This window comes from Bos javanicus, chromosome 1 (genome assembly GCF_032452875.1).
Source record: "Bos javanicus breed banteng chromosome 1, ARS-OSU_banteng_1.0, whole genome shotgun sequence".
Lineage (NCBI taxonomy): Eukaryota > Metazoa > Chordata > Mammalia > Artiodactyla > Bovidae > Bos > Bos javanicus.
The window spans coordinates 83,567,569-83,580,026 of record NC_083868.1 but is presented as its reverse complement, the minus strand read 5'-3'; the positions used below and the strand labels follow the sequence as shown (position 1 = coordinate 83,580,026).

Below are 12,458 nucleotides of genomic sequence, written 5' to 3'. Positions count from 1 at the left end.
AGGTTGAATTGTCCACTTCGTCACAAGTTTTACATTTATGTTAGGTAAACTTCTAGTAGAAATATGCTTTATAGTTTTGGCTGTGCCCTCTTAGAGAAGACATGAAAGTCAATAGAAATACCTAGGCAGGGGGAGGACTCTATATAATACTTAAATGGCAGGGGTAGTCTTCAGTGCTAAAAATAGCTAAGCAGAAATATGATCCAAGTCCTTGAAGAATGTATAATTTTATACCCCACCCCAACCCCAGTTAGAAGCATTTTGGAACTTGCTGCTTCAGAGGTGGAGTTGGCTGAACATGTAAATTGTTTTGAAGTTTAGAGAAACTCATGGATGACCGATGTGATCACTGCCAGTTGAGGGTGTTTAATGGTGTATTGGTCGGTAACCTTTGAGAGTGTTCTGTGGAAACATGGATCTCTGGATTATGTCTGTGACATGGTATTGAGAGATATTTTTGGGTGGGTGAGTTTTGTATTTTCCTATCAGAAATTCATTGCAAATCAAGATTTGGTTCCTAAGTCGAGATGTTCACATAGTAATTTCTTCCCTCACTTTAGTGTCTTCAAGTGTAACCAGTATTATAACAACCTGCCCAAGATGTTATTACCTAGAGATTCAGCAGTTCCACACTTATCTAAAGCACTTGGTTTTCAACTTCAATGTGCTACTGGGGGTCTTGTTAGAATACTGATTTATATTCAGTAGATCTAGGGTAGGACCTTAGAATCTTTCTAACAGGCTCCTTGCTGCTGTTGCTGCTGCTTGTGCTGCTACTGCTGGTCCATGGATAAGGATGTAGAGAGTGAAATACTCTAGTCCCTGGCCTCAGCTGCTGCTACTGCTCTCAGTACCTGAAACTTAAAATTTCATTCTCTTCTCCCAGTTTGTCACCTTGGTCCTGGTGGCTCTGCCCCTCTTCCATTTTCTTTAGCATCCTCTTAGATAGACTGAATATATCTCTTTTGTTTAGTTTATTTTGTTTTTCTTTTTCATTAATAAAGGTTCCCCCATATCAACCCCAAGTCCTTCGCCATTGCCTCGAACCCCAACTTCCACTCCAGTCCATGTGAAGCAAGGCACTACCAGTTCTGTTATTAATAATCCTTATGTTATCGTGGACAAGCCAGGGCAGGTTATTGGAGCCTCCACTCCTACTGCAGGTGTGTGTTTGAACTGAACAATATTCATGCAATCCCCAAGGTGACTTAGTAGCCAGATAATGGGAGAATGAAATTTTCAACCATGAACAGGAGGAGGGAATACATCAGAGTAACTCCTCTGAGTTTCTTTGAGACAATTTACATTTTGTTATATTTCTAGAAATTAAGTTTTTTTTTTCTAAAGATTCAAACTGAGTCATAATTAATTTTCTAAAAATAAAAATGTAGATTATATTCTCATTTAGATGGTATTTTTTTTTGGACAATGTGGTTATTAAATTTTCTAAATTAAGCTTTAGAACAGGAATAGCTTTCCGAGCCATACATGTTTTTCCTCAGTGATAAAGGTAATCTTTACTTTTCTGCGAATTAGATAAAACTTGCATGTGGGAGGGAAACTGAACTCTGTAGTTATTTAAAAAAAAAAAAAACTGTAATGGGAAGAATAAGTCTTTGGATTCACTGTGTTTATCATTGTAACCTCAAATAAATAGAGTGCTTTTTAGATTTCTTTGAGGTACTTAAAACATTTTACTTATTCTCTTCAATCAACTGTTTAAACTCATGTTCCTCTGTGTAAACATTCTGTAGCCTTCACTTCTAATTAAGAGAAATGAACTAAGACTGATTTTTTTTTAAACTTAATTGATTTTTAACACAGATTAATGTATTTGGGCCTTTGCAAGTATTTGGAAAAGTTATGTTCTTTAACAGTGATTATAATTATAGAACTCCTTTAAGAAAATGCTACTTTCAGAGATTCCCTTTTGAATACACTTAGGGATTTTAAGAAGGTGTCCTTTGAGGATGTTTAGGAATAAGCCAGTCTCTGTAGGCAAGTTTGGTAAATGGAGGAGGTGACCAAATTAGTCCATTTTTAGTCTTGACTCCTGGTTGACTGTTGATAATGTGACTTACTTTGATCAGATCCTAAAGACAGTTGTACTTATAGAGTACAAACTGTTTAGTGTTGTCAGTATTTTGCAATAGGCATAACCTTCTAGTGAAACTACTTTGGAGGAACTCACATTCAGTTGAATGCATACATTTTGGCACATTGTGAAATAACCAGCACCATTATGTTACAGTATCTCTTTCTATAAAAGTGCAGATACATAATGTCTACTTAGTTTACTTATTCTACTATACTTCCTGATTAGCTTCTTGTCCCTTTTTGGGATAAAGTGGTCAACTTAATGGAATGAATCCTTAAGTGTTTTTTCTATAATAATCTCCTGGTTGTAAGTTTTCAACCCTTCAAAATGAACACTAAATAGTGGGGAGAAGAGCAGGGTGGTGGAAAATGGCTTCAGAATTCCATTTTGTAAATTTTACTTTGTTCATACTTTGTTTTTAAATCGACTTTTCTTGTCAGGAAGTCCTACCAGCAAGCTCTCTACTGCCTCTCAGGCCTCCCAAGGAACAGGTTCCCCAATTCCTAAAATTCATGGAAGTAGTTTTGTAACATCTGCTGTCAAGGTAACACTCTTATTGCACTTTGCTAGTTTCTAAAATGGTACATTCAGGATGAGCCAGAATTTGTCAGGTGATACTGCAGATTTCATAAAGTAGAATCTTCAAGCTAAAAAGTATCATAAAGATCAAGTACTCCAAACTCCCCTCCCTTACCTGTGATTTTTTTGTTTGTTTGGACAGCTTTTAATAGAGTAATAATTCTCCTCTTTCTACAGTCTATTTCCCCCCTCCCCCACCTTCTTCAGGGTAAGAAGTGTTTTGAAATTTAGAACCCCAAATAAGATCTGATTTGTTCAGATCATAGTGCTAGTTATCTGCTCACTGTTTGGCAGAGACAATCAGCACTGTTGGATTAGTGATTCAGCTTGTCATTGTCTTGGCTGCCTTATGGCTAGAACCTCTGAGGTAAAGACTCCTGTTTGAGAATTCCTGAAAATTCAAAGATCATCTCTTGCATGACTAGTGCTAACACAGCATTTCTTTATTTAGGCACTTAATGGTGATGATACTGAATAGTTTTCTGATCCAAGGCGAGGTTTTTCTCTAAATTCAGTGTAGTCTGTGATCACTGTATTATAAGAATGCCTGAATTGTAAAAACTCCCTTAATGGCTTTAATTCTCTACCAGTGTATTTTTTTCATGTTTGTTGATGGTATTTCATTACAGTTAAGCAGTGCTTTTAACTTTGTTGCTTGCCCCCAACATTTTGGGAAATTGCCTCTGAGAGTTGGTTTTTGTATTTGAGAACTAGAGACAAATGACAGTAATTTTGAATTTTGACCCTTGTTGTTTTGCTAATTGTTCTTTTTGCTGTGTTGTTTTTTAAATTCTTAGTGAAAAAATAGCCCTCTGCATCCTGAGTATTTATTCTAGAGTAAGGGTAACAGATCAAGTTACAAGTAGTGTTAAAAGGGTGTGTGTACTGAAACACTGTAACTACCTGTTACATTCATTTGTTATTCAGTGCCTAGACTCTAGGGATAGAAAAGGAAGTAGAAGATAGTACCTGTCCTTCAGTAGCATCTGGCAGGGGCCTGGACATGAAACCAGCGAGTCAACCAGACATTAGAGATTATATGATAGGAGTCTTTGCAGCTGATAGTGGGCACATATGAGTGGGTTCTTGCCAAGTTATAGCCTTACTTTGAATTAGCCTCAAAAGCAATAATTAAAATGCAGGTGGACTTGAAAGACCCCAAAGAATTTTGGGTTTTTGTCTTGCTTTTTGGTATATGTTGCTGGAGAATGTCATAGGCTTTTATTAAATATAAGTGACTAGAGTGTCTGAAATCACTGACTTTATCCTAATTGTACAATACGTATTTTTACAAACACAGCAGGAGGATTCTTTGTTTGCATCTATGCCACCTCTTTGCCCAATTGGGAGTCACCCTAAAGTTCAAAGCCCCAAACCTATAACTGGAGGACTTGGAGCTTTCACAAAAGTAAGTATTCCTGAGGGGATTATCCCACAAGTTGATAAGTTCTTGTTACAGAATCTTTTTTTGTGGCACGTTGGAGTTGATTGATGCTACCACCCCACAATATGAAACTTTTTTTAGTGTGTTTCATCTGTAAGACTGGATCCTACTTCCAAGATGTGCTTCCTTTTGTTTACTGTTGTTTACAGGGCTTCCCCTGAAGTTCAGAAAGATGGGAACTTCAGCGAGCATCAACAGTGCATTTCTCTGTAGTGCCATTTTGCCACCAGTGCCTAAAACAAATGACCAGATTGGTTTGCAGATACACTGGATCAAGTCCACACCCTACTTTTGGTCCCTTTAATAGCTATTACGGGCTGTATTAGGCTTCCCAGGTGGCTCAGTGGTAAAAGAATACCTGCCAATGCACTAGCCACAGGAGCTGTGGGTTCAGTGTCTAGGTCAGGGAGATCCTCTGGAGAAGGAAATGACAACCCACTCCAGTAATCTTGCCTGAGAAATCCCATGGACAGAGAAGCCTGGTGGGCTACCATCCTTGGGGTTGCAAAGAGTTGGACACTACTGAGCATGCATGCATGCTGATTTATGGCTATATTTAAGCAGTATTTTTACCCATCTAGTGGAGTCATTTTTTAAAGACCAGGCTTCCTTAATTCCTGCAGACAGAATAAATTCAAATATTAGTAGAATTGTTCATGGACTGTTTATTCAGTGTCATTATCATGTTTGTTGCAAGGTAATCATCAAACAAGAACCTGGTGAAGCCTCTCATGTACCCACAACAGGAGCTGCCAGCCAGTTACCACTCCCTCAGTATGTGACTGTGAAAGGGGGTCACATGATAGCTGTGTCCCCTCAAAAACAGGTTCTAACTGCTGGAGAAGGGACGGCTCAGTCACCAAAGATTCAGCCCTCCAAGGTTTGTGTTGGGTAAGGGTGGAGAAGTCAACCTGTCAGTGAACGTTGTTTGCCTGAGTCATGGCCAAGTGGTGCAAAGATTCAGGGTGAGAGCATCACTGATGATCCTGGGAAAGCTTGTGGATGAAAGTCTATGTTAAATCTACCTGTTCTTGCCATAGTCACTGACAAGAGCAGGAACATGTTTTGTAGAGGGGCCGGAGACAGTCCAAGAGGTGAAGGGACACTGTGTTATCTCTCTGGCAGTAAAGGCTGTTGACGTCGTGGACACAACTGTCTACTAAATTCAGGTCTAAAGTGGGTAATGGAAAGGATCGAGGTCCACTGTTTACTTGTTTGTTTCTGATAGGAGAGTGCTATAGTTTGTACCTCTGATGTCTTGGCTGTGTGATCTGTTGAGTGATTCCTGGCTCCTTAGAGAGTTTATTTTCTTTGTTATCTGGAGGTTTGGGGAATTTACATATTGGGAGAATTGTAAAGCAGAGATACATGTTTCCCTGTATCCATGGTGCTTAGGAGTGCCAGAGTTTATCCTGCTGCTATTCATATATTGTCTTAATCCTCAGACAACCTTGCAAGATGGCTATTTTCACCACTGTTCTACAAATGAGGAAGTTGTGGCTCTAAGAGGTTAAGCAACTCCCTTATGAGCATACAGCTATTATAATAAGTGACAGAGAATTTGAACCCAGGTCTAGTGACTCCAAAACTCCCCGTTCTGGACCTGTTAAAATTTGGGGCTATTGTCTGTAACCTCAGCATGCTTTTAGAACATCCAGAGTTAAAATTATTTCACTTAATTTAGGGCAGATATATCCTAAAGCTATTACAAGTATTATGTGAAGTGCTTGCTTTTCAACTTTAAAATAGGAAAAGGTTTTAGATATTTTGGTTAGTCTAGATAGCTGCATGTAAATTGAGATAAAAATTCATAGTGTTATAGTTGGTTCTAAAATCTGTAAGAGTTCATTAACTACTTTGCCAGACTTACCTGCTTATAAGACTCAACTGATGATTAAGAATGTATAGATACTGAGGCCCCCACCTCAGACTTACTGATCAGAACTTCTTGGGGGCCCTGGGAGTTTGGATTTTTAACAAGCTCTCCTGTTGACTCATATGATCAGGCACATTTAGGAACCATAGAGCTACAGCATCAAATCTGACTTGGGGGTTTCCATAGGCAGAATCACTAAAACAGGCAACCCCCAGCTAGTTCATGATGCTTCTTCCGTTGTTTTGGCCTCAGGGATAAGCATTCTGTCCAGATTCCTTTTGTGAATCAGTTATTGTCATCTGGTCTTTGTACTCAGATATGTCCTATATGTTGTTTAAAATCTATTTTGGTTCACCTAGAAATACATGGTATTTCTGATTTGGGTTTTGAATCATTATAGCATTGTTCTTTGTCCTCAGAAACTCTGAGAAGTTTCCACTTTTTGCTACTTTTGTATTTTGCAAATCTGTTCACCCAGTAATATTGGCTTTCTTGTCACATTGCCACCTACCTAATGGCAAGGTAGGACCAAGAGAAAGTGGATGATGCATTTGTGCTAGAATAAAACCATGCCTTGAATAAAATGTAAAGGCACCTGATAAGAAAAGCCACAGAAGTGTGAAAAAATTGCAGAGAAGCAGCAGAACATGAGAAAAGACATCTATTCCAGAAATTTAGTACCTGCTTTAGACTCAAGATAAGGAGCTGTGTGTACATACAAGCTGTCCCTCTTATTGCTGAGGTGCAGTGAGAGAAAGCAAGCCCGAAGACAGAAGGGTGAACAGAATAGTACTCTTAATTTCCACACAGCTTTGGCACAATAGAAATAACAGCTTAGTTTTTTTATAGAGATAGAGGTGCTGATTTTGACACGAAAGAGACAGCTAAGGAATTGGTGGTTCACATGAGAAAGAAGGAAGCAGTGTGGTTTAGTTAAAACAGCATGAGCTTTGTAGATGGACAGGGAGGCCTGGCGTGCTGCGATTCATGGGGTCGCAAAGAGTCGGACACGACTGAGCAACTGATCTGATCTGATCTGACACACTTAGATCTCAGCCACTTATTACTTGTGTGAACTGGGCAGATTCATCTCTCTGAACCTTGTTTTTTTATCTAATAAAATGGAACGTTACCCTTTCTTTGCCTTTCAGTGCTGTAGGAGAATTAGAGATCATTGTATATAGAGTACCTCACACAGAGCAGGTGCTAAATCAGTGATGGCATATAATGTTAGGTGAGATACAGTGTGTGAGTACCATGGAATAGTTGCTGTCATTGAGAACTAAATCGTAAGTGGCTGTATTTTTCAGTGTCTGGAGGGAAAGTCACATATGTGAATCCTCAGCTTCAGGTTGCTAGTTTCTGACTTGCAGAGGTCTGTACAGTGCACAGGGCGGGCAGGAATAAAAACACCGAATCAAAGCATGAATCAGAGTTAAGTGTTTATAACAGTACAGAACAAAGGTGAAACTGCTTTGTGAAACTGTTGATAGGAGGAAACATGGAAAGCAGAGACAAGTGTTGTGGGACGGGAAGAAGAGAACATTTGGTAAGTGATTTCAGGCTCTAGGCCAAAATGTTGAGGTGGTTGGTTTTTTTTTTTCTTTTTCTTTTAAGCTAGTTTGGGGCTACAGTGTCCTACGTAAGAGACTTAGCTGTGGTGTCATAGACGTAAACCCTGCATAGGGCTTTCCCCAGTAGAATGCCAGGCGTCCTCATTCTCCTCAGTGTTTTAGAATAAAGGAAGGGAAGTTCGTCTTGTGAGTGGTTTGTTCTTAATGTACAGGCTCTGCTAATAAAAACTGCCCTCTTGTGGCCAACATGGTGATGTTTTATTTGGCTTTTGGAGAGATTAGGTACATCATATTCTGGACATTTTGAAGCAGTTGAGTATGAGGATAGAGGCTGGCACAAGGAGAGAAAAGCAAGCCAGATGCATGGGATTTGGGAGAAAAATTAAAATACGTGCATGTGTGTATTATTTTCCTTTTTTTTATATTGAAGTATAGTTTGTGTACAGTACTATATGTTACTGGTGTATAGTGTAGTGATTCACAATTTTTAAATGTTATACTCTCTTTATACTTATAAAATATTGACTGTATTCCCTGTGTTGTACAGTATACCCTTGTAGCTTATTTTATACCTAATAGTTTGTACGTCTTAATCCTCTATCCCTGTACTGCCCCTCCTTCCTTTCCCCACTGGTAACTACTAGTTCATTCTATCTATGAGTCTACTTCTTTTTTGTTATATTCACTAGTTGTATTTTTTTATATTCCACATGTAAGTGGTATCATATGCATATATTATTTTCCTTTTAGATCTTTGTTTTCTTTGTTAATTTAGGAACATGAAAATATATGTAATTTAGCTTAGTCAGTGGATTATTAAATGTGATATATTTTGTAAATGTAAAGACAGACGTCTTAGGAAAAAAGTTCAACTACTAGAACAGACATTCCCAAACCAGAAGCTTAAATAAGCTTATTTCTCTCACACATATAAGACCAGTAGGTAGTTCTGGTGTGTGGTCCCACAGTCCTCAAGAATATAGACTCTATCGTGTTTCTCTGTCATTTTCAGCATTTGGTTTTCGTCCTGTGGCCACTTCACCTCATGCCACCAAGTTCACGTTTCTGGTCAGCAGGAAGAGGGAAGGGGAAGGGGTTTTAGGGAGAGCGGAACTGAAGAGTCGCACACACCACTTCTGTTCCTATCCCTTTAGCCAGAAAGGAGATGTCAAACCTGGATGTGAAGGAGCTGGAAAATAGTATTCTGTGTGGCCATGACCATGCCTGAAAATTGGAGGTTCTACTACTGTGAGAGAGAAGCAAAGAATAGATATTGGGGTTCAGCTGGGATATATTTCTAAAAGGAGAACTGCTTTAATAGGGTAAATTTTCAGCTTTAGTATATCCCAGTACCCTCTGGAGTGGCTGGACAAATTTATCTTTCTACCAGCAGTGAACAAAAGTTCCTGTCTCCCCATATCCTCTAGCCAGTTCTTGGTATCATCAGGCTTTAAAACTTTCCCCTCCAATCTGATGGTTGAAAAGTACTTTCTTCTTTAACTTTTTCGCTTTTAGGAGGTAGATCTTTTGCTATTCTTATAACCTTATAGAAGTGTTTTCATCTAGTTTCTGGTGAAGTCTTTTTATAAAATAAAGAATTGGGGAGTGGGAAACACTGCCCCAGTTTTCCATTAATTAAGTTGTTCCTTCTAATTGAAAATCCTACTATTGACCTTGTTTTAAAAGAGCTCCAAAGTATTTTCTTACTTGAAAGAGTTTATAGTCTTTTCAGGACAATGTATTTCTAATTTTCATTGTTTGGTGCTGGAACCTTTTTTTAAAAAAATTGAATTAAATGTCTTTCTAGCTTACACTTTTTCTTTTTTAACTGAATGTCTACCTTTAAGGAAAGAAAAGATTAGAGGGTATAGAAAAAGATAACTTAAAAATCAGTTGGAAGAGGTGTCACGTGTTATGCCATATAATGAATGACATTAATTTCTAGATGTTCTAATGATGAAGAAATAATTGCTTCAGAGAAAGCACAGAAGGAATTAATGAAGATGTGATATTTAAAAGTATATAGTGGAATTTATACTTTATATATGAAAGTGTTTATTGCAGTTTTCATAATATTAAGTTTAAAGTTACCTAAATAGTGACACAGCAGTGAAATATTTACTTAGATTATGGTATATCTATTCTAATACATTATTTTTTGGTCACCTAAAAATGTTTTTGAAAAACAATAGCATTGGAAATCCCTGTAATATGATGTTAAAGTTAAAAATTATAAAACTATATATATCCTAATCTTTGTTTTCAAAATGTACATTAAAAAGAATCAGAAGTAAATAAATACTGCATTAAAAATATTAGGAGATTATTTCAAGGTAAGTAGAGTTTTATTTTTTCCTTTTTATTTCTGTTTGTCCTAAGTTTTTTTTTAACATATACTACTTTTTATAATTAAAGTTAGTTATAGATAGTAGCTGGAGTTAAGACAAAAGCTATAACAGTTTATTGTAATAACATACAGATTGTGAGAAATACTGCTGTTCGCATCATAGATAGCATTCCTAGACAACTGAATTAGACAGTATATGTGTTGTGTCTAGGAGTTTGCTTTGTTCTTTGCTGAAACAAGAGTGACTGTACTGTTTTAAAACCTTGAAGGAGTATGAGAAGAAGCACTGCTGGATTTTTCTCTGTTTTGAACAGGTTGTTGGGGTGCCAGTCGGGTCTACTCTGCCTTCAACAGTGAAGCAGGCTGTGGCAATCAGTGGTGGTCAGATCCTTGTAGCCAAGGCCAGCTCATCTGTCGCCAAAGCAGTTGGTCCAAAGCAAGTTGTGACCCAAGGAGTTGCCAAGGCAATTGTGAGTGGAGGTGGAGGAACCATTGTCGCTCAGCCAGTGCAGACATTAACCAAGGCTCAGGTCACTGCTGCTGGCCCTCAGAAGAGTGGATCCCAGGGTTCAGGTACTGATACTAATTGAGGGCCCTTTGAACAACAGCCCCTTCCAAAATCCTCTGTGCTAGTGATTTTATTTGCTATTTGGTTCTCTCTAGGAAAACTTAGTAGGTTGAAGTTGTAAGGAGTTTTATAAAGACATGTTAATCTTTTTCATGTAACATTTTACATAGAGATCTATAATGCTTCTGCTTTAAGGTATGTGTGTGTGAGAGGGAGATAAAGAACAGTTGAAATAGAGTATATTTCTTGATACTGCTTTCTTGATACTGCTTTCAAGTCTGAAGAATAATTCTCATTTGTCCTCATTTCCACTTTGGGTTCTATTTCAGATTTAAGATCTTGGTATGTTCATTTGCCAGCAGCATTTGGAGATGTTTGACTAAAGCATTCTCTACTAAATAAAAGTTTAAACACTTTGAATGTTTTAGTCCTTGATGTGTTATTTCTGTGAGGGCAGGAAGAAATATACTTAAGGCATTTGATATGTACTCATTTTTGATGAGACTAAAGAGTGGTTGCTGTGAGTTGGGAGGATAGAAGGGTAGTGAATGTCCAAAATGAAGATTTCAGAGATGACGGATTGCTACTGATGACAGAGTTCATTTGTGGCATTAAAAATGAGTGTTTGACCTATGGCTGATTCATATTGATGTTTGGTAGAAACCAGCACAATACTATGAAGCAATTATCCTTCAATTAAAAATAAATAAATTAAAAAAGAAAAATGAATGTTTGAGATGGACTGGAGAAGTGATCTTTGGAGTTTGGAAGATATAGCACCCCAGAAGGGAGAGAATTAAATAAGTCTTCTACAGTGCTGTCACTGAGAATGATTATCTTTAGCATAGAGCACAGTATTTTTGAGTCAGGAGTCTGCCTTCAGCAAATGAGGGGAAGTGACTTGAGAGTTCAGGAAATGAGAGCAGAAAAGAGAGGGAGATGTAGCTCAGTAGAAGCCTCAAAGGAGGCAGGACTCTTTCTCCTCCCCTGGAGTGAGCGGTGATAATGGTTTAAAAGCCAAACTGCAGAGCAGAAATGTTCCTCTCCTGGCCCTGCTGCTAAGTCACTTCAGTTGTGTCCGACTCTTTGCGACCCCATAGACGGCAGCCCACCAGGCTCCCCCATCCCTGGGATTCTCCAGGCAAGAACACTGGAGTGGGCTGCCATTTCTTTCTCCAATGCATGAAAGTGAAAAGTGAAAGTGAAGTTGCTCAGTCGTGTCCGACTCTTAGCGACCCCATGGACTGCAGCCCACCAGGCTCCTCCGTCCATGGGATTTTCTAGGCAAGAGTACTGAAGTAGGGTGCCATTGCCTTCTCCCTCCTGGCCCTAGACCTCAGATATTGAGGTAAAACAGAAAATAGCTAGGGGATTCCTGGGGATGTCTTATTTTCAGAGGGCTGACAGTTTTAATTACCACAAAAAGAATGTTCAAGGAGGCTAAGGTTCTGGAAGGTGTAAGGATCTCAGCATGAATTCCTGGGGTTAGGGGCATAGTGAGAAAGTGAAGGGAGAAAGGATGAGGGGATGGGTTCAGATAAGGGACCTTGAGCCCGGTGGGGACGGGCTCTGGGTGTGTGTGGTAGAGAGGTTTGCGGTTCTGATGTGGTTGCTATGCATAGTGATTTAAGATGAGATTAGTTCTGGTCATAACGGAGAGAGATGGCCCTCAGTTCAGTCTCAGTTCCTGGTTATTTGGGGCAACTTCCAGGGTTCCTGCCTCCCAAAGCTTTGCATAGTGAAGTGGTGATGAGAAGAATACTCTCCCAGGCAGGAGGAGACAGTGAGCGTCCTTGCCCTGAGGCTGCTCAGGTGGGTGGTTCTGTAGGGTTTGTTTGGTGGAGATTCTTTTTTTTTTTTTTTTTAATGTATTTTATTTTATTTTTAACTTGACAATATTGTATTGGTTTTGCCATATATCAACATGAATCCACCACAGGTATACACCTGGTGGAGATTCTAATGCATAGTA

General features: G+C 38.7%; 1 protein-coding gene across 13 annotated transcripts in view; it reads left to right on the top strand.

Moving 5' to 3' along the window:
* Window positions 1-12,458, top strand: part of YEATS2 (YEATS domain containing 2) — a 103,450-nt gene that overhangs the window by 57,128 nt on the left and 33,864 nt on the right. For 8 of the 13 annotated variants that reach the window (XM_061414390.1, XM_061414378.1, XM_061414383.1 and 5 more), the window contains 5 exons: window positions 1,005-1,163; window positions 2,539-2,642; window positions 3,978-4,085; window positions 4,819-5,001; window positions 10,233-10,491. In XM_061414390.1, coding sequence (XP_061270374.1) covers window positions 1,005-1,163; window positions 2,539-2,642; window positions 3,978-4,085; window positions 4,819-5,001; window positions 10,233-10,491 — 813 coding nt within the window. The remainder of the gene's footprint in view (window positions 1-1,004; window positions 1,164-2,538; window positions 2,643-3,977; window positions 4,086-4,818; window positions 5,002-10,232; window positions 10,492-12,458) is intronic. The other 5 variants (XM_061414407.1, XM_061414401.1, XM_061414424.1 and 2 more) reach the window with 3 other exon arrangements.